Source organism: Anarrhichthys ocellatus, unplaced genomic scaffold (genome assembly GCF_004355925.1).
Source record: "Anarrhichthys ocellatus isolate YVR2014 unplaced genomic scaffold, GSC_Weel_1.0 scaffold13, whole genome shotgun sequence".
NCBI classification, from domain to species: Eukaryota; Metazoa; Chordata; class Actinopteri; order Perciformes; family Anarhichadidae; genus Anarrhichthys; species Anarrhichthys ocellatus.
In genome coordinates, this window is record NW_022280043.1 from 254,118 (window position 1) to 276,179 (window position 22,062).

The 22,062-nt window shown below is 40.2% G+C and overlaps 2 protein-coding genes across 7 annotated transcripts in view; both read left to right on the plus strand.

Annotated features, from left to right (window-relative positions):
- LOC116386341 (syndecan-2-like) overlaps positions 1 to 5,254 on the plus strand; it is a 9,328-nt gene extending 4,074 nt beyond the window's left edge. The window contains exons 2-5 of the mRNA XM_031852446.1: positions 410 to 539; positions 1,505 to 1,725; positions 2,173 to 2,443; positions 2,674 to 5,254. Coding sequence (XP_031708306.1) covers positions 410 to 539; positions 1,505 to 1,725; positions 2,173 to 2,443; positions 2,674 to 2,837 — 786 coding nt within the window. The 3' untranslated portion in view covers positions 2,838 to 5,254. The remainder of the gene's footprint in view (positions 1 to 409; positions 540 to 1,504; positions 1,726 to 2,172; positions 2,444 to 2,673) is intronic.
- Positions 5,255 to 6,330: 1,076 nt separating this feature from the next.
- Positions 6,331 to 20,850, plus strand: LOC116386738 (carboxypeptidase Q). 6 transcript variants are annotated; one of them, XM_031853227.1, is made up of 12 exons: positions 6,364 to 6,380; positions 7,021 to 7,088; positions 7,729 to 7,879; positions 8,693 to 8,908; positions 9,075 to 9,191; positions 9,277 to 9,484; positions 9,588 to 9,795; positions 13,179 to 13,290; positions 14,050 to 14,141; positions 14,614 to 14,709; positions 15,227 to 15,332; positions 20,125 to 20,850. In XM_031853227.1, exons 3-12 carry the CDS (start codon positions 7,729 to 7,731, stop codon positions 20,283 to 20,285), a joined length of 1,467 nt encoding a protein of 488 aa, XP_031709087.1. In that variant the 5' UTR covers positions 6,364 to 6,380; positions 7,021 to 7,088; the 3' UTR covers positions 20,286 to 20,850. The 6 variants fall into 6 exon arrangements, 5 of the variants coding, with proteins under 5 accessions (XP_031709085.1, XP_031709087.1, XP_031709086.1 ...); XM_031853225.1 differs by lacking the exon at positions 7,021 to 7,088 and having other exon boundaries at positions 6,331 to 6,380; XM_031853226.1 differs by lacking the exons at positions 6,364 to 6,380; positions 7,021 to 7,088 and adding an exon at positions 6,420 to 6,480.
- Positions 20,851 to 22,062: the final 1,212 nt, after the last annotated feature.

Genomic DNA, 22,062 nt, shown 5'->3' on the forward strand with positions numbered 1-22,062 from the left:
TGTGTGTGTGTGTGTGTGTGTGTGTGTGTGTGTGTGTGTGTGTGTGTCTCTCTCATGTTCTTTGCGTTGCCTTTGAGTGGAGGAGGGAGAGATACGACAGCTTAGATCTTTGCTGTGTGTCCCTGTGAAGCATCAAAAATGACTGCCACACACATGAAATGAGCAAAAATAGAAACAGCCTCCCTCTACTGTACATGCTACTTAACCCGATGGTTAAACTCACAGACGCCAGTGAACACTGTGGCATATTTGGCTAGCATAGGTCATTGGCTGTGGGAGATGTTGTCCTACTCAAAAACTGTAGCGAGGTTCACATGTTTTCGATTAGTGGAAGTGTGAAAAAAGGAGGTCTCTGTGTCTCCTCTCTCCTGCTGGAATCATAATCTGTAAATCTTTTTCTCTCTTCCAGCTCTTTGTCTCCTCGCAGACGACCTTCTCCACAACAGATGATATGTACCTAGAGGGCCAAACGTCAGGGGACCTTCCAATGGATGATGAAGATGGGGATGATGACGACGGCTCTGGATCTGGATACTATGGTAAGGATAGGATTTAGGGTCGTTTGGTTTGCAACATAACATTCTTAGTGTATACAGTTAAATGAAGGGTTCTCAAATACATCTTCATTTAGTAAACGTAAGGCAAAGTGTAAATGAATCATCTGGACTTTCTGTTTTTCCTTTTTCAAATCATAACTTCAACAGTCCAGGGCACTGTTTCCTAAAATCATCTACACTTACAATGGGACTGAGATGATCTTAGTCTTAAAGTGCTTTTGGTACAGACTTCTGTCTTTAAATTTCTTTTCAGGCAGTTAGTTTTACAGAAGTTTTCCTCATCTCGTGGTGTGTTCCCCTAATCTAATACTCCATCCACTCATTTACAAATGTTAGACAAATGAGCAACATTTGCACTTTCGACACAAGTGCTTGCATATTCAGACACAGAAGCACTCGCTCACAGTGCCAGATGTTTGTCCTGAGGCGATGTGAGGTTTTATTGGAAGCGCACAGATGTCAGACACACTCTGCCTTCATTATCGATGACTCATCTTTATGACAACAGTGAATAATGTCTTGAAACATTTAGTGTGATCACAAAATAAACTGAAATGTGGTTAGGTAAATTCCAGTAGGTTAGAAAGCTCACAGATTGCATTCCTTCTGCGTGTGGAAAGAACTGGTTGATTAACACCTCGAGGGCACATTTTAACATTGCGTCACTATGCTATTAACATATCTACAAAATGTCAACTTTGAGGATAACTGCCTTGTTTTCAGCTTTATGGCAATTCATTTTTCAAATAATCCAATGGGTTTTTTATTTATTTTATGAAGTAGGAAAATCTTCTCAAACCATAAATTAAGCCATAGTCCTTTTTAAATGGAAAAAAAAAAAAAAATCGATGCAAATGTTTTTATACCGAAATCAGTCGTGGTGCGAGGTTGAAAATATACTCCCTCTGAAGTGTGAGGATTTGTGGTGATTGTTTCTTCTGTCTCAGCTTCCAGCAACTTCACAGATACAGAGGAGATACTCAGGAAGGTTCTCAACATCTCTCAGACCACAGTCTCCAAAGAAATGGTTCCAACTCAACCACCGCCTTCAGCAGCCTCGCCTCTCAGCCCGTCAACCACAGCAACAGGCAGCCAGAACACATCAACCAAAGGGACGGACGCAGAGACGACAGCATTCATATTACCTAACGGGGTCGACAGTGATGAGGTTAAATATTGCTTCTCCTTTTACGGGAATCCTTCTCTCAAAGATAAACCGTGATTAATATACTGTTGGCTATCGAAGAGATTCAAAGAAATATTACAAATGGTGTAACTGTCAAGAAATATCTTTGGACATTGTTAACAGGATAACATCCAATTGCACTGTTGATTTCCAACATCTGTATGAACCAAAGCCCTCCCAAAAATACATCAGTACATGCATACAGTTGCATTTTGACTGATGGTGAGAGTTGTTATAGTGAGACTGCTTTTAATAGTTATTATTCTATGACATATAATAATACAACTTTAAGAGCTTTAAGAATATATTTCTTCATGATCTATATGGTGCTATCCAGGAAGTATTCAAAACCACGTTATGCCTGAACGTTTGTTTCCAGCCATACTTTGTTATCCAGTGCATAATACATTTAATGATTGGTTCACACAGAGTACCAGCCCCAGCTCCACCACCATGCATCCCAGTGAAACTACTGCAACCACATCGGGCATGGACGTCACTGCAATCAATCATACCAACAAGGACAACAGTCTGGATAGGTGGGATGTCTCAACACCCAAAAACCGTGGAGATGAAGTCCTGATCGAACAGGTCGAAAATGAAATTCTGCCCGAAAATGGCCGAGGCAGAAAATATGAGATGGACGCTCCCGAGGAGGTGACCTCTGAGAACATGTGGGAGAGGACAGAAGTGCTGGCAGGTGAGGACAGATGTGCACTAGGCTCTACTGCATCTTTATTGTTCCCACATGTCTGGTTTAATGAGGTGATTCGTTTTTAGTTGCCAAATTTGCAAACTTATTTTCTTTTAGAACATTTAAGATTTAGAGTTTTGATGAATACATTTTGCCAAATATTGTGAAACATTTGCAGCAAGTATGGGACACTTGTTATGAAAATGTATTTCAATCTTTCCTTATGCCCTCTCCAGCGGTGATAGCATGTGGAGTGGTTGGATTCCTCTGTGCAGTTTTCCTCCTCCTCCTCCTCACCTACCGTATGAAGAAGAAGGACGAAGGTAGCTACGACCTGGGAGACACCAAAGTTTCCTCAACGGCCTATCACAAAGCACCAACCAAAGAGTTCTACGCCTGAACTCACCAACAGGGACATTAAATGGAGTCTTTCTCCTCCCAATCACGTCTAAGAATGGATTTATAAACAACTGGAGATGTTCCTCTGGATGAAGTTTAAAGTCAAGCGCCTCTGTTCTTCTTCAGTGCTCCCACCATTTGGGAAAAAAAATAATAATGTCCTACCTTCTTCCTCTGCTACAGTTTCACATCTTGCTTTATGATCAGTGTTTGTGAAGAAAAGGTCATACGTAAAAATACATTCCTATCATTCCATTCTGGGGACGGAGTTGGACATTAAATACACATCCTAAATTTCAAGAGAGGAATCTTTTCTAGAGTATCGAGATGGATCACAACTGTTCTAGTCTAGGAGAGTAATCCACATCAAAGTATTGAAAACACTGTGCCTGTCGACCCACATTAGGTCTCTAAGCTGAACCACACGTGGCGGGACTTGGTTCTGCGTTACGGACATACGATTGTCCCATTTGGCAGAGCTACAGTCTGAACTGTCCCAGTTCGGCTTAACAACATTGATGAAGTTTCAAAGAAACATGAATAGCATTAACACATTTTGAATGCTGTTATTTGGAAAGGTACCACACATGGGATTAATATTAACAAGGGCCTTGGAAAAAAAAAAAAAAGTAAACCCCTTTTATTTGAAGTCAAAATGACTCCGTTATCGTTTTTCCTTGTTGCATTTCATTTTCTGTACGCTTTCTTCGCTGAATTGAAGATTTTTGTTGTTATAAGGAATTCCTGTTTTTTCATATGCTGTCCAGTATTGAGAGATTTTGTTACTTTATCGGTACATATTTGTGTTTTCTCACAGATATTTGACATTTATAGAACTTACCAAATATAAATATGCTTTAATTGTTTTTGCCAAATTATTATTTTGTTTTGATAAGAGATTTCCAGAAGACATTTTGTGTTATATTCATACAGTGGTAGCTTTATGTCGTGCCTCAGCCTTGCATCCAACATTAGTAATATTTTCAGGACTATTGTACTTGATGACTGAGTGCTGCAAGCATGTGGAGCAGGATTGCTAAACTAGAGCCAAGATTAATGACTATAGTTCAGAAACCGTAGAAGTGACCAACGCTTTTTGAAGCAGCCAAAGCACATTCCTTTCTGACTGTCAACTGTATACAGCTACAATAGCAAGCGTGAACACAAAGGGACAGTGACAATGCACATGACGGGACTATCCCAAATCGGTCATTTATGCACAATTTCCAAATTTAAAAAAAAAAAAATTAGTTTCAATGTAAGATAGTGTAAGCATGTCAGATTTTAAACACTCATTTCCCAATTCTCAATCTTTACGACACCAAACCAACTAAAGGAGCATGGGACCTTCCAGAGACGTTAGGAGCTTCATACAGGAGGCAGTTAACAGACCACACGGTGGTGTTCCCTTTTGTTAGCGCGTCATTCTAACTTGTATACAGCCTGTTAAACATGTTAGTGAAAATATTGGGAATTTGTCCTCTCTGTGATGAATTTTAACACCAGCTATCTACAGCTTATTATGTGTCAAATACTGCTCTTCACATCAGCCTCTTACTGAAATGGGAGAACTGTTGTCTTGAAGCAGCGCTATCTGTGGCCTTACAATCTCTGTGAAAGGGTCAAATAAATGTTTTTTTTAATCTACCGTTGGTTATCAAAATGACTGGGATCCGTGGTCGATACATACTGTGGGGGCTACTGTGACATTTGTTGGGCACTTGAATCCTCCGTGCTTCACAAAACATTGTATATTCATTTATAGTTGCTTTGACCTTTGAGCTGTACAGAACCTCTACTGGAATATTTCTGTTCCAGTTTGGTCTAAAAAAAAAACAACTCTTCACCCGTCCATACCAACAAAGATTTCATAGAAATGTCTGACATACACCTTACTCGTAGAGGATTAGGACAACAGGATAGCACTTAAAGATGATGACACACAATATCCTCTCTCTTCCAGGATCTCTGTACATTTATACAGTATGTTGATACTATAGTGTTTATGTATTAATTTATACTTGCTTAGTTGACTATAATCCAGGTTAAAAAGTCAGTGACAAATTGGGATTGTACAGTATTTACACATGATTGAAGCCTCTTTGTGCCTTCTGCTGTTTTATTTTTTAATATTTGTTTTTCATATAAATGCATTTAATACATGATTAAAGAATAATGAATTATTTGTAAATATAAGGAGTCTTTCATTTTAATTTCAAAGTTGAATATGAATTGACTGAAGCCTTGATTTGAACAAATAAACACCTACACTTTGTGGGGACCAACCAGAAAACAACTTGCAGATAAAATCATGACATAAGCACACGAGGTGGCCAATAGAGAATTGTCTTGCTGAAATCATGTATCTTACGAGGTTCACCGCTGTATAAAAGATGTGGCTTTAATGCAAATCTAAAACTGGCTGTTTGTCATTTATTGGGATTTGGGGATTGGTCTGAATATAAGAGCATGCATTCCTTCTTTGCTCTCAACACACATCCACAGACAGCACAACAATACAGATCTCTTTCAACGTTGTATTAAATGTTCCTATATTGAAAGGTCAGTAGCAGGTAAAAACACTAATAGCTTTTGTTCATTTCCTCCCAGCCTCAAGAACCTCTTGCAAATATGGCAGAAAAAAAAGTTTTCAAACCACTGTGTTAAACCAACCCAGCAGCATGTGAATGGAGCCAAATGGTCCGATGTTTTTCAAAAACCTGATGATGCAGAGAAGAAAACACAAATGGCAGACGTAAGAGGCTGGTGAAAGACAGGAAGACACTGACAGTCATATATCATTAAGTAAACAGCAAATGGCTGAATGTCAACAGAACTCCAGTATATATACGTTTTAAATAAGTGTAAGAATAGTGTAAACATTAATCTGGCCCTTCTCGCATTTCAATGACTGCAGAGGAACGCAGATGATCAGTGGTAGAGGACGGAGTGTGAAAACCACAGACTCGGATATTGGCAGAGTGCTGCGTTTTCTACAGCGCTGTAGAAAACGTCAGAAAGCGTCACTACAATATACGCCAAGCACTGGACATCTTTTGGGCTACTAAAACTGTTTTTCATTTGGAGCATTACAGTTGTATTTTAGTTAAAGACAATCTAATAATGAAACTAAAACTAAACACAGTGGCAGGAGTGAACATAAATTCGAATTATTGAATGATCAATGTTTAGGTTTAAGTGCTGTGCTTTGAGAGTCAGTAATGATTTTACCTAAACGTTCTGGGGCGATGTCTAATTCTGGGACTAATCAATGTGTGTTTTGATAATAGCCTATTGATTGTCACATGTTGTGCGCTGTAAGTAGTAGTAGTGTCAGTAACGAAATGCATAATCTGAAAAGACTATTTGAAACAAATTGACTAATACAATTTTACCATACACAACTTTGTGCGGTTTGTCATTCATAAACTGGTTTGATTTGTACAATATTTTACCGCTACAGATTTGTACAGATTGTGCTTTTATTGCGAAAACTGTCGGACCGGCGGAACTATCAGCACGGAGAATCACGAGCACGGAAACGGTGTGTATATTCTGGTATTCTGATCAGAGCAGGCTGCTCTCAAAACTGTAATAAGTATTGTAACGTCAACTATAATAAAGGCACTAACTTCGCCCGAAGGGTTCGTGTTTGTGATATTTAATGGAGGTTTCAAATCAAGTTTTATGATCGTAGTTACTCTCAGAACTCTCAGCTGGCCGTGGTCAATCAGCAGACACTGGAATTGTAGTGCACCTATATTACTCCTGAAATTATGTGTGTGTATTCCTAGCACTCCAAAGCACCTTTGTTTAACTCACGAGATGCAGGTAACATGTTTTATACTTAATGTTAATATAATTCATTTAATCTTATTTCCACAAATGCAATTTGTATATACGCTTAGTTGACATCCTATTTTGGAAACCGGATGTTGTCTGACGGTAATATTTCCCGATTATTTGAAATCCTATTTTGAAAACCGGATCTTGTCTCACGTTAATCTTTCCACTAACTTTGCAAAGTCCTTCGCTCGCTCCCGATCTGTGCCGTTTGAATGCGTTTACCGTGAATTTCAGCATATAGGCGCATTAAAATGTAAGTGTCTGCTGAGTTGACCACGGAGATCTGAGTGTCTGCTGAGGTTACTGCGGTTATATGTTACTGCTACAAATTTGTACAGATTGTGCTTTTATTGTGAAAGCCGTCGGACCGGAACTAACAGCACGGCGAATCACGAGCACGGAAACGGTGTGTATATTCTGGTATTGTAACGTCAACTGTAATAAAGGCACCAACTTCGCCCGAAGGGTTCGTGTTTGTGATATTTAATGGAGGTTTTAAATCCAGTTGTATGATCGTAGTTACTCTCCATCCTCAGCTCGTCTGTATGAAGATCTGATTCTTTTAACGTCAACAGTTACTGATAAAAGAGGAAGCTGAAGCTGACTTTGTTGAAACAGTACAACTTTGGTGGTGTATTTGAGTGGATAGCTCAACCACTAACGTTAAAGTTCAAGCTGTAACGTTAACATTAGATACTCTGCTCTCAGTGCTACAAACATGTTCTTGTTGTCGGTGCCAAAAAACACCCAATAGTGATGTAACTATGCTGCAGTATTAAATAGTCTAATTTAGAGTGAACTCTCTGGGATTACACAGCATTAAGTTGTTGGTGGTTTAGTGGTGGTTGGTATAAATTGGTAATACTGAGCTACAGTTCTACTTTGGAAAGTATAACTTGGTTGATTAACTCAAAACTGCACCAGATTAGTGATACTGTAGTATCCGTTGTAGAACTTGGATGAATCAATCAATGAATGGCTGCTTGTTACGGGGAATTTCCCTGTAATGTAGCTGTTAATCACATAGATGTTTTTTCTTTCTGCAGATGGCTCAGGAAGGTGGACCACCCTTCCTCCTCTCCCTCTTCATGTCTCTCCTCATGCTATCATCTCTGTGTGGCTGTCACCCTCGCTCTCCTGGCTCCATAAGGTCAATGGCTGCAGCCGGGCATGTATCCAATCATACCGCAAGGAAAGGTAACCAATACCCTCCTATACCTTCAGACATGTAGTAAAGGATAGAGCCATGTAGGCCTATATGTATGAAAATCAGGGTTGCCATTTATTTATTTTTAATTAGCTCACACAGGTGTTTTTTAACGACCCTGGCTAATTAGACCTGTAGTCAGGTTGACGTGTGGTGGAGCTTTGCTGGAAATGACGTGTTGTCACCAAACTCTTTTGAAACTGTCCCGCCCTAACGGATGCAAGGAAGCTAACAGAAGAGTTAGTGAGTTGTCAATCAAGCACAATCTGTACACACCCATTGTCTTGAGGCAACAGAAGTGACAATACCTGGCTAAGGCTGTGAATGGCCTTTACTAATTGAAAAACAGTTGAACAGGAACCCAATTTTAAACAGAAACACCTATCCTGTGATTCTCACTTCTCTCTTTTGGGATCTATTAAACAACACCCACCTACAAGTCAATTTATTGCAGATTGATATGGAGTGTACACTCAGTCATTGTGCTCAGTTTGATTACAGCTGACGTACACTATGTAAAGTAGTCACCGTAGGTTTTAATTGCTTCCTTGACCTGTTGTTTATACTTTGTTTTTGGGACAGGTCTTTGTACAAGCCTTGATATATAGTGCAAATAAAAATATACATAACATAGTGGCCTGGCTGTATATCTAATTCCTCATTTACTGTATCTACTCAAGTGACAAAGGCAATGTATTTACTCATTTTAATGTTTTTGCTACAAGGGTAAAAGACAAAAAAAGAAGATTTGGATATAAACCCTGAGTTCCTTTTTTGAGTGTTTCTGTGTGGTGTGAATCCAGTCTCAACAATAGCTGCAGAGGTCGCAGGCTACGCTGATGTGGCCAAACAGATCATTGACCTGGCTGTGTTTGGAGCGGCCCAGAACCGCTCTCACAGCCGGCTGGCCGACTTCACCGACACCATAGGGAACCGTGTGAGTGGCTCGCACAACCTGGAGATGGCTATCAAATACATGTACGATGCTATGGCACAGGATGGGTTGGACGTACATTTAGGTGAGGATGCCTTGTTATCTGTCTCGCATAGATGCAAGACATGATAATTGTGCAATGAGGATATTCTTTTCATAAATTAAGGGATCTCTTTCAGCAATGTCTTGCCATCTGCTCAGTGCTGCAGTATTTAATTTTTTGTGTCCTTTGTCCACCTTTTCTTCTCCAGAGCCAGTCAAAATCCCACATTGGGTGAGAGGGAAGGAGAGTGCAGAAATGATTGCACCCAGAGTCAAAAGTCTGGCTATACTGGGACTGGGCAGCAGTGTAGGGACACCACCTGAGGGTAAAGACCATACTATATAAAAGAATTGTAATGCTTGTCGTCCACCTCCTTTTAACTCCTCCATGTCTTGCTCTTATCTCTCAAGGTATCGAGGCAGAGGTGTTGGTGGTTCAGTCTTTTGAGGAGCTGAAGAATAGAGCCAGCGAGGCCACAGCGAGGATTGTGGTCTTTAACCAACCATTTGTTAGCTACGGGGAGACGGTGGCTTACCGCGCTTATGGCGCCTCTGAAGCAGCCAAAGTGGGAGCTGTGGCCACACTCATTCGATCTATTACTCCATTCTCTATTAACAGGTATCCATCCATCTATCTATCCATCCATCCATCCATCCATCCAGAAAATTTCTCTGGTGTAATGAGTGTTTAATCAAAAGATCCATTAGTCGTTTGTTTCTAGTCCCCACACAGGTTTGCAGGACTACCAAGATGGAGTGAAGCGCATCCCTTCAGCCTGTATCACTGTGGAGGATGCTGAGCTAATGTGGCGTATGGCACAGAGAGGGCAGAGGATCGTGGTCAGACTCTCAATGGGAGCCAAGACTCTACCAGATGCTGACTCCTTCAACACAGTGGCTGAGATAACAGGCTGGCAACACCCTGAGCAGGTAGACCGCATGCCCCCATCACAGACACATGCCTGTCTGATTCATCTACCTCTGTTTCTTGTCATGCAACAGTCTCTCTTTTCCAGTCTTTTAGTGTTAGGGCAATTCTTTTTGGGGTTGGACTTTCAAATTAATTGTATGGGAAACAGTTGTCCTGGAAACACTGTTATTATTGAGTTCTTGTTTTTCTTTCTTAATTAGTATCTTTTTTCCTCGGTTGGGTGGGACAAGGAAATAATCGTGTACCTCTTTTAGCCGACTCCACAGTTTTATGTTTGTGTGATCTAATCTTTCCAAAGAAGTGCTGAGGCTCTAAGAAATATCCCTTTCTGTTAGTCAGTATAATTATATTTATGTGGTAAGACAGCATTGTGTAAATGAAATATGAATCTGTTAATTATGATTTTTGGATTGTTTTGAAAAGAAAAGTAAAAATAGAAGTTTTCAACTTCTTTTAAAAATTCCCAAGACATGTCTCCACCTTGGCTTCCTATTTTCATTAATGCCCAAACTCTGACCATATGACATTTGTTAAATAAATTACAATAAGCCAGGCATTCCTGCATTCTTCACAGATGACGGCATTTTTTCTATTTGCGACGAGTCTAAACAACTCAAATAAAATGCCAGGCCTGCTGCCGTTAACCTTCTAATCTTTTTATCGTACAAACTGGGATTTGTGAACCCACCATCATTCTTGGTATTTGTTTTTAATTGTCAGATGTTGTAAAGTAAAACGAGTATGCTGTGTATGACACTTTTGAGTCAATGCTGATGCTCAGCAGGGACATTTACCTGCAAATAGGATTTAAAAACTCTGATTCCAGCATGCAGTGCACAGAGCAAACACATCACCTGACCCAACTTGCAGTTATGCAGTGCAGTGTCACACGATGTCACACACAGTTCCTCAGCACACGTGTGGGTAGGGACCTAGACACGTTTGGCAGGTTGAACCTGAGAAACAGACAAAGTGCTGCTAATCTCCAAATGCATGCCACTCTGTTTGCAGAAGAGGCCGTATGATACCATATACCCACTAATGTTTCTGTCATTGAGTGGGCAGGGCTGAAACAGTGCAGTGGGTTCAGGCTACCAGATCTGGCATGATGAGCACATGTTGCAGATGTGGGTACACAGTTAGAACTAGAGGGGGAGATTTAACTTGGAGCAGGGCCAACACTTCCTATCCACAGGGAGAGACCCCCAGTCTGGTTGAACTAGCACGTCCTAAACAGCTGAGAAGAGTATTTAAAACTTGATCTGCACCATTTTATTAAGATGAGTGGTACAACCTGTGGGAAACATACTGTAGCAAGAAAGTGATGGGGAAGCTTCTTGTCAGACTTGACCAAAAATGATTTAACATTTTCCATTTCCTGAGTGGAATTTCCACAGTGTTCTTTGTGAATCATGGTGTGCACTGTATATAGGTGGAGGTTGCCTTGAGTATGGGCGTTTATATTGTTGTTAAGGAAGTGTGTATATTGCATTTGGGACAGAGGCGTTTTGTAATATCTGACAAGATATGTTTTGTTGTTAGATGAAGGTAGATGGTATTTGCATTGGGAAATTCCTGTGTGTGTGTGTGTGTGTGTGTGTGTGTGTGTGTGTGTGTGTGTCAGCCTTTACTCTCTCACAGCTCCCTCTGGAGCCTGCAAATACATCACATCCAAACATTATTGTCCAAGATGGCCAAACACAAGATTAGTTTGTATGGTACTGTGTCCAATATGTTTCAGCAGTTCCCAGTGCATGTTATTTAAGTGAACTATGTTCTTCTTTACAACAACGGTCTCTTTGGTTTAATTTGTGGAGGAGCTAACTGAATAATTAGCAAGGAGACTTGGATTAGAGGAACACCGCAGGCGTAAGCTGTGTTACTATTCTGATCTGGGAACCAATGTTCGGTCGCTCATTATAGAAAAGGGAAATGAAACGCATGACATGGTTGACATCATTTCTGGCTCTGTGACTTTGTGCTGTAGCAGCAGTTGTGGTTGCTGTGTGTCTGTACATGCGCCCACATTCATAGATAGATGTACATTTGAGGTACAGTGAGTCAGTTTAGCCTTACAGAGCCACTCGGAGTGGATGAGTTGCTTGGATTTGTTTCCACCCACTCGACTTCTACATCTTCCGTTTTTTTTGTTTGTTTTTTTTAATGAAAATGTTACCTTTTTAAATCTACCATGTCCTGGTGTAGGCTTTCTGTTGATAGTTATGGCTAAAACACAAATCATGTTGCTTGACAGTGATCGGGATGCGTAATGATCATAAATATCAGTGTGCATTGGGTCAGAAAACGTTTGTTTTTATTCCCAACTAAACTGCATGTCACTGAACCACATCTAGACATCCTTTGTTGATCTCTCATGATTTAAACATGTAAACTACAACATGTTTAGTTGTCCCCACTGTCAACACATTGTAAAAAGACTAGTCAGGTAGCTCTACTCCTCAGTAGAAAGAGGGACAGCGTAATAATATAAAGTGAACAGGGTCAACCAACGTAACAATTACAGTACAACAGAAATAACCAAAGTTTTTTATGAGTTTCAACGTAAATGAATCCTGATAAACCTGATATTTCAACACTGCAGGTGGTCTGCACAGTGTGTTTATTGTAAAATCCCTGATGCATGCTGTAACCTGGGCTAAACCCAGACATGGAAAAACCCAGCATGTTTGTGGAAATTGATGTAGAGGTAGATATTTCTGGTTTTGCAACACCACTTCAGTGGATCTTGCACACACATACCTATGTGTCTCATATTCCCAGCTGATGTATTTCTACGTCATGCTAAAAGCATTTAGGTGTGTAGACTACACATTTCACAAATGTTAATATTATTATTTTTAATAATAAACATTCCAATTGCTTTAATTATGTAAAAACATTTATCTAAATGAGCATTTCTGATATTTAAGAAGAGACACATTTACTTTTGATTTACTGGAATGTGTGGCCTTTGGGTCATTGTCCTGACTATGCTTGGCAGAAATGTTTTGTAACCTGGAACATAAGGTCGGGATCATTTTACTGACGGCAATCCCACCCCTTACAATTCCTGGAAACGAAACAGCGATAACACTCTGAACTGTGTACTTTTGTTTCTTTGTGTTCCTGTTTTTATAAGTTTGTCTGCCCTTGCTGATATTTTTTTATTATTATAGATACTGAGTCCCATTTGATGCATATTGTGTTTGTGTGTGTGCTGTAATAACAAGACATGGGTCAGAGAGTGTTATCTGATCCTATTCTCTCACACTTCGCTCCAGATCAGACAAATGCAAGTTGCATGGAAACGCACCTAACAAAAGTGTCCCACCACGGTCTCTAATATCTACGTTTGTATCTCTTTATCTGTCCTATCCGCTAGGTCGTCTTACTGAGCGGCCATTTGGACAGTTGGGATGTGGGCCAAGGCGCCATGGATGACGGAGGTGGAGCCATGATTTCCTGGGAGGCCCTGTCACTCATCAAAGACTTGGGTAATATAGACGCATACATACCGTGTATACACACACATATATACAGTTTATGATGCCGCACAGATGATCTTCCTCAGAAAGACACATTTACATACAGTAGAAATGGGTAAAGAGTATACAGACAGCAGCAAGCTTACACAAGCTCAAAAACAAACAATGTCAAGTAAATGATTTACTTAATTATTTAGCTTTATGTAACCTGTTTACTTTACTGAGATAAACAATATTTTTATGTCAAGTGACAAGACCAGAAGAGAACATCTGTAACAGTCAGTAGAAATATGTACAAAAGCAAAATATAGTAAAGCTCCATGAACGAGGGAGAAGCACAGAATCCTCTCAACAGCCGGTTAGTAAATGCGATGAATACAGCAGAGTATCACGTTCCACACTTAGGGATAAGTTACAAAACAATTCTTCAGACTGTAAACAGTAACTTCCTCCGACTGTTGCAGAGTAGCAAGGCCCGTTTCCTATATATTAGGAAACGGGCTCGGATGAACAGTACAGTACTGTTACGGACAAAATAATGCAACTGAATAAGCCTACAGTGCTAGGTTCATCCAACTACCAGGTCCAGGGAAGTTGTAGTCAGGAATACAGTAAACCTTAGTGTGTATTACAAGTTGTAAAGAAAAGTTGGAGCATTGTCATCACTATACATGACAGTTGTGTCATTTGTTAATTGGAGCTGTAATCTCTCTCTTTCTGTTTGTTCATTTGTTTTGTGTTTTCATTTGAGTCTTTATGTGTTTCCAGGTTTGCGTCCGAGGAGAACTTTGCGGACAGTGCTGTGGACAGCTGAGGAGCAAGGTGGAGTCGGAGCGCAGCAGTACTACAGTCGACACAAGGTACTGTCCTGCTAGTAAGACGCTAGAAGGGTCAGACCACACGGTGAACGTATATAGTATAGCAGTGTAGAAATGTACTTCCAGTGATCTGGACAGACTTTTTGTTTGTGCAAAGGATTTGAATAGCAAATCAGCTTGCTTAGAGCTTTGACGGCCTACCAGCCCACAGTCCATAATAAAATACACTCCCCAAGGACTGTCTAGTTCTTACAAAATAGGAACTTACAGTGCCTCAGTCAGTCAAGGCAGCTGTACCAGCAACTCCTAGTGGTTAGTATGTGTGTATGACTCACCTCCTCAGGCCTTGTATGAAGAGTGGCTCACAGTTTCCATGGACTGAAGCTTGTCTTGTTTTCAATCAAACACAACTTGTTTGGATGATTGTTTTTTGTCTGTCCATGCTCTCTCTTGGCCTTTCACATCTCCAATCTGCTCTGTCTCCCTCCTTTCTCTTCTTCCTCTCCACACCCAGGTGAACATGTCCAACTTTGACCTGGTCATGGAGTCTGACTTGGGGACATTTGCCCCGGTGGCTCTGCAGTTTACTGGCAGTGATGCAGCACGAAAGGTAGGATTAAAAAACAAAACAACGCACTGCCTGTCACACAATTACCAGTATTTATTCAGGCTTGCGTATAAAAGTCTGAATTCTACAAAGCACAGATTCTGCAGTCAGTCCAGAGAATGTGCTGTATTTCCTCCATCTACTCCTTACTTCACATTACACCTACATTCAGACCATTGCTTCCTAGATTGGACAGTTTAATCTAGTCACAACATTTAACCGAATTAACCTACGGTCTCTTTTGAGCATTTAAATCACATTTAAAAGCATAAAATCCACGCTTATCCACATAAAATATAAATTCTGAGGTTGTGCCACTGTAACATCATGGTCACTGAATGTTCACCATGGGTTTATAGCCTGGTGACTGAATTACAAAGGCCATGTAATGTAACAATAAGACAATGCATTTTGGAATTACAATACTTTAAACAATGTTGAGCCATGTTTAAAAAACGCTGGCATATTAACAGACTGTGTGATGAGCTGAGAAGCGACTAGACTGTGTCTGTATCAACAGGTCATGGCAGAGGTGGTCAAACTGTTGGCTCCCATGAATACGACCAAACTGGAGGCACACGGAGAAGGGACAGACATCTCCCCGTGGATGCAGGCAGGAGTACCAGGTCGGTCGAATCAATGTGTCTTCTCTGTCTGTCTGCAACTAGCAACACATGTCCATGACATGACAATTGAGCAAAGTGAGACACTTGAAATGGGAAGTAACTCATCATTAGCAACCTTATTTCTGTGGTTCTGGTGTTAATACCTTCTCTTTTTTGTGTGACAGGGCCGTGTAAACAGAATCACATCCTCATTTTGATGAACTATGAACATAATACCGTAGAGAATGGAGAAGTGGGGGCAGATATCCACTTTATGTGGAATTTCTTAACAATCTGAATTGAAACATACTTCTAATTTAGCAGTAAGGGTGAGCGACTGTATTATGCCATAACATTATAGTTACATTGTCACAATCACCAATGCTATACTTAAAGGTAACTTTGGTTTATTTCACTTTGACACAATGTTTGGAAAAGGGCCCTGAGAATTGGACCTTGGGCCTATTGTACACATTATAGGTCTGTAAACACCACTAAATATCTAAACTAAATGCTACTACTACTCCTAAATAAATAATTAAATAGAAATAACGGCACATAATCAATATAACAGAAATTTGTTTTATTACAACACGTCCACTGAACCTGTATGTTTTTATATTTTCCCATATAAAAAAGACACCTCCATACGCAGATGGTTGAATAATGAAGACAGTACGATAGGACCCAGCTTTTGGCTGCTGACAGTTTTCCAGTCAACAAGGAAATTACAGTTTTCATGCTGGCCTGCTCCGCAGTCATTCTCGCACATATTACCAGTAGCTTCACACAATAAATGAGTGACTTTTTTTTTCCTCACTTTTAGTTCTGGTTTCTTATACATGTTCGACATGATGTACTGTAAATGAACCAACTTGTTACTGTAGAAGAAGCTTGCAGCGCTGAAACTGGACCTTCCTGTCAAATGATTTACGTTTCATCTACTGGCCAGTATTGTTATCAACCCAAGTATCCTTTTCTGTTAAATATCAAAGATTTCACTGATGTCTTCACCTGTTCCACTGTTAATGTTAAGGTACCATCCCTTGTTTAGCAGTGGCGACAAGAAACTGTACCAAGCCATAGAAGTTTGCCTCATTTTAAAACGATGATCTGCTCTTTCTATCTTTTATGTGGTCCAAACATCTTCTCTAAAACTCTGTTTAGTTTTAGTAGAAGTGAAATTGCACTGTAGTCAGAAAGACAATGTGGTATAACTTGTGGAAGAGGAACTGAAGACTTAAAAGTAAAACAAAAATATTTCAACCTTCATCCAAGCAGTCCACAAACGCATCCCCAATAACTCAACAGGATAATTAGTTGCCTAAAGATGTTCAGTTGTCTTAATATTAAACAACTCCAATAGAGCAGCTGACAACTTGATGCTGTACTCAAGTTTTCAGAAGTCTTAATTGTTCCATTTGATAATCTGTCATTCACCAACTCCTCTCCATGAAATTTGTGGGTAAAAAAGAAAACAGCTGTTAACCCACGACAGTGACAGTTGAATCCTCTGGTTCATGAACCACCAGCTACGTTATGAAGGCCCTTCGTCCTCGTCTGTAAGGCTGAGTCGAGGTCTCTTGGATGGTCTCTTTACTATTGTTGGTTGTAGTAACAGGAGTGGACTGTCCAAGGGGAAGGTGAGGGTGCACATGCCACAATCTCTGCTAGGCACTCTCGCCTGGGTAGCTTCAATGCACCGACAAAGAAATCAGTAATTCTGTCAGTCATGTCTACAGTTGCAAAATGATCGAGCACGCTTACTCTTACTGTAAGTAAAAGCAGAAGAAAATTGAATGTACAACTTGATATGTCAGACTACACACCTGTACTTCGAAAGCGATTCTGCAGAGTTTTCCTGGATAGCTGTGTGCCGACTGATCTTCTCCCTGGAGGGTCAGTCAGAGCTTCCATTGATGGCTGTGTGCCGACTGATATGTTCTCTGGGGGGTCAGTCTGGGAGGCCACGTGTCTTACAGCAGGCAACATTCGACAGAAACTGTCCACTGTGCCCTAAACAGCAACACAGGGAACAGCAACCTTTATGCATCAATCCTCACAAATATTTTAAACAACTTTTTTCTTAAACATGGCTTCTAAAACCATAAAAATAAGATAATCCTTTATTAGTCCCGCAGTGGGGAAATTCACAGGAACACAGCAGCAAAGTGGACAGTGCACACAAGATGGTATTGTTATCTCTACTACCACCATTATTATTATCATTAGTTGTACAGTATATACATATTTTATGAAAGATGACGCTGGAAATGTTCTTTCTTTCAATCGTCATGTATATACAGGTACATGCATGAAATTTGACCTCTGCATTTAAACCCATTCTTAGCATTTAGGGGCAGTGAGCTGCTGTAAAGCACACGGGGAGCAACGTGGAGTTCAGTGTCTCGTTCAATGACACTTTTGAATTGAACCGTCAACCTTGTTGTTAAAGGACGTACATTTATGTTATTAACAACAAATTACGTGAAAAGACCTAAGTCAACAAAGTGTTAGTCCGTCTCCCATCCCCAAGCACAACAGATAAATCTTTCAAAATCAGTCACAAATATTTAGCTTAATTAAAAAAAGGTAAACAATTTGCTTGAAGATGCCTAACATTAGACTATAGGAACATTTCAATTGCTCTTAAAATGGCAACACCTGAGCACTTGTGATTATTAACAGCAACAGTCTTGAATCTCAAGTTTTCCATCACTCCTTTAACCATCAAATTGTTTTTGCATGATCGACATGTTTCTTCAACCAACATGATAAACATTTGTTTAGCTGCTACCCTGAGCAACGGCAACCACAGCATCTCTGTCGACTGAAAAGGACGTTGAAGGGACGGTACATCACTCACTGATCATTTACATTTACTGACCATTTATGAGGGTTCATAAATGGAGTGCTGCAAGGATGATGTATTTTTTGTAGGCCAACCCGGCCTACAAAAAATACATCATCCTACTGGTTCCCTCGACAAAACGCCGAAATTTTTGAATATTGTAGATAATGAGTTCTTTAGCAAACAAACATTAATGATACTTAAAATTGTATGATTTTTGAAGCGTAATTCTGGCATAGCTTATTTTTTGGTGGCGTATTGCGGCCACTTTTCTCCTCCTCTTGAGTCTTCCTCGTTTGTGCCTTCCTCCGATTACCATTTAAGATAATAATAAGTAGTGTATCTTCAACCCTGGCAAGTAACTTAGTCAGAAACATTTGGCACAAATCCTCCCAGAACAGACACCTGGTCTGTATGGGAGAATTACCCCGACATCTCGGAGACATTCACTTAATTGCTTCTCTTTCGGCCTGGCTAACAAAAGCTCTACTATTTGCTCCAAGGTACATCAGCAAGTATGACATTACTTTGTAGTCATTTCAACAGCATTGAATAAAAAAAATAAAAAAATACATTTACGGCAGCACTTGTCGTGAAACCAAGTCATTTGCATGTAACTTGCATTATGCAATCAGGGGGCGGTACTCGTGTTCCGGTCTGACGGCGGCCTTCCTCTCTCAAGACGCACTGCTGTTAGGAAGCGGTCCATGAGGTGGAACAAGCAGCGGCATCCCACTCCATGGATCGGCATATGCCGCTGAACCACAGAGCCACACCACCGGCCACTTTTCGACCTCGAGTATACAAACCACATCGGAGTGGACAGAAAACAACGTTAGACTGACGCATTAATCTGGTGACTGGTTTTATAAAATCGAATCTCCTTCCTGAAATCAACTGAAGATGGAAACTAATTGTAAAGAGTTAACAAAAGCAGAGAGGCTTGTATTGTATTTGATGTCCCTATTTTCACGTGTTCTGGGTTAGAAGTGTTACTCACCGGTGTGACCACTTTCGCAGGGTTAGGGACAGCATCGTGATTTAGGTGAAGCTGCTTTTTGAATCCCATCTCCACCTCTGCATAGTTGGAGAAGCACTCGCGCGTAAAGTGGAGGTTGCACACGTAAACAGGAGCGGAGGGTATGTCGACCCGTCCCATTGCGTGCAGCCAGCGGTGTGCCGTCTCTCTGTTGGACGGCAAAGAGTGCAACCCCTCCGTGCTTCTACACTCGGGATACGCGCATTTTCGACCCATGTGTGACAGCTAAATTCAGGGCAGTCTAGATATATGGGATGAGCTAACCAAGCTAAAAACAAACTAACTTCAACTTGTTTCATTGGTGGGTGGATAGACAGTCATTTTTGCTTTAACGTCACCTACTGGTCTGGAGTGTGACATGTTGGATTTGCAATAAAAACAAAAATCTTTCATAACACAATAAAACAAAAATCCAATTCAAGGTCCACTCATCAGCCTTTTCTGGTGCTTTCAGCCATATAAGATGATCTTCTTCAGTAGATGGTGCCTGGTTATCTGTTATATCTGTGGCACTTATTCTCCATGTGGGGTTAAGAACAAACTGACCATAGAAATAGTAGCTTCACAGGACGATCCCAAAGCTCTCCCAGCAAAAAATATTAAAATTGAACCATGAGGCCAGAAGCTATGCTCAATGTTTTATTGAAACAAAGACTTCTTTCTTCTCTCAGTATTTAGTGTATTTGGTTCTTTTCCACATGCTAGGCCAACATCTTTAATGAGTTATTATTTAAAGGAATTTAACCACTCCTTGTATTCGTCAGACCCATGTTCCCCTTCCACAGTAATGTCCTGGAGAATTACACCAGATGCAATAACCTTTCTGTTCACATATACAATGTAATGACTTTGAGTGCAGGATTGTTTCAACAGTTTTGATTTTTATTGTGTTTTCTCCATCTTTTTCTCCATCCCTCCTTCAGGTGCTAGCCTCCATGTGGCAGACAGTCGGTACTTCTGGTTCCATCACAGTGAAGGTGATACCATGTCGGTTCAAGACCCTCGAGACATGAACCTCTGCTCGGCATTGTGGGCCGTGGTTGCCTATGTCGTGGCAGACCTACAGGACATGTTGCCCAGGTAGCCAGTTAGCACACAGAATGCTGAGTGAACAGGAAAACGGGATGATCACTTTTAATTCCAAAGCAGTCAAATCCAACTTTTCTTTTTTTAAAGAAAAACTTGAGATTGAATGGCCGGATTTAATAAATCATTGTTTACATATTGAATGTGAATAGTCCTTGGATGAACAAGTGCATCTCTTTGAGATGAATAATAGTAAATTAAACATAAATCAATTTTAAAATAAAAGTAAAACATGGTAATCACAAAAATATTTTTTGTTTTTAAATAAAGACCCAATAGATGTACAACACATTGTAGCTCAGGGCTGTCTCATGATTATCTTGAATGTAAAGCAAACTAAAGTTTGGTCCGGATCAACGATGGGGCATTTAAAGGTTTGAAAACCCAAAACAACACAATAGATGCTTATATGATAATCCTATTTAATGATTGTAATGATGTTTTACCAGAGAAGAGTATTTTATGCTTAGAATGGGAGAGAAATTTCCTCTTTTTCAAGTAAAAAGCATATTTTTAAATGCTGGTATACTGAACGAGACAAGAATAAAGGACTTGCTCAGTTACTCTATTCGTCTTTATGCCCCTAAATATAATTCACTGCAAAATCAAACAAGCAATACCAATGAGCTCATATGAGTGTGTGTGTGTGTTGAGAAATAGTGGGGCTGTCCGAATTCCCAATGTCAGTTTCCATTGTTGAATAGAAGAACAACCTCATCTTTAAAACGTTTGTTTTTTTTACTTTGTTTGATTACTTTACACTGTCACTTCCATCTGGTCTTCTGCTGTAATAGTTTGAATGTTGCTGCTCATGTAGTTTCTGTGACGGAAGAAAGAGGAAGATGATGACAAATGAGACATACGCATCTACTCCATGGAATGGAGAAAGAGGAACACAGGAGGTGAAGAAAAAGGCAGAGATCACACAGATGAGGACAGGAAGTAAAGAGAATTCATCATTTTGGGGCTCTATGGTGACCAATGCAGCAAAAACAAACAAACACACACAGACACAGCTGGGATCTCTCTACCCACTGAACTGACAAGTCAGCACCCCCGAGGGGTGATGTCGGGGTGAATCAGTCAGCCAATGCAGATTAAGTCATTTTAGAAGCACAGATGTGTGTGAGCAGGATCACGTCTGTGTTGAAACAAGCCTGTGTCTGTCGAGCTCTTCTCATGTGTCAGTAATGCTGATTCACACACAGACGGTAATGTTAGTGAAGAAACACAGTCTGTGGGTGTTTAACACTCTCTGAGTCGCACACATGCACCACTGACTCAATCTATGGCGACAAGCCATCGCAACCCAATTCTCAAAAGGCCTTGTCTAGAAATCCTGAGAAGACCGAATTAAGTAAATGAACGTTCCTCACCATTTTTTTCTGCGTCGCCTTTTATTATCTTGAATATATAAACCAGATAAATCACAACTGTGTTTTTGAAAATATATAGATACATACATGTTGAATACAGATCAAATGAATGCATTTAGGTGGAGTTAACAGGCTCTCGTTTACAAATTCTGTTTGTTTCACAAACAGAATGAGCGCCATCCTTTCATGTACGTTTAGGCTATGAGAAAAATACCAACATTCAGGCTCCCCCATGTGGCTAAAAGGTGTACTGCAGATATACCATGGAACAGACAGGACTGTTTGAAATATTACCAAAATTACATTTTGGTAAATAGGGACCAGGTTTCTGTTCATGACCTCTAGAACTCCTTTATGAGGTTTTAGATTAACTGAACATTTGTTTTAAACTGCAGGCAC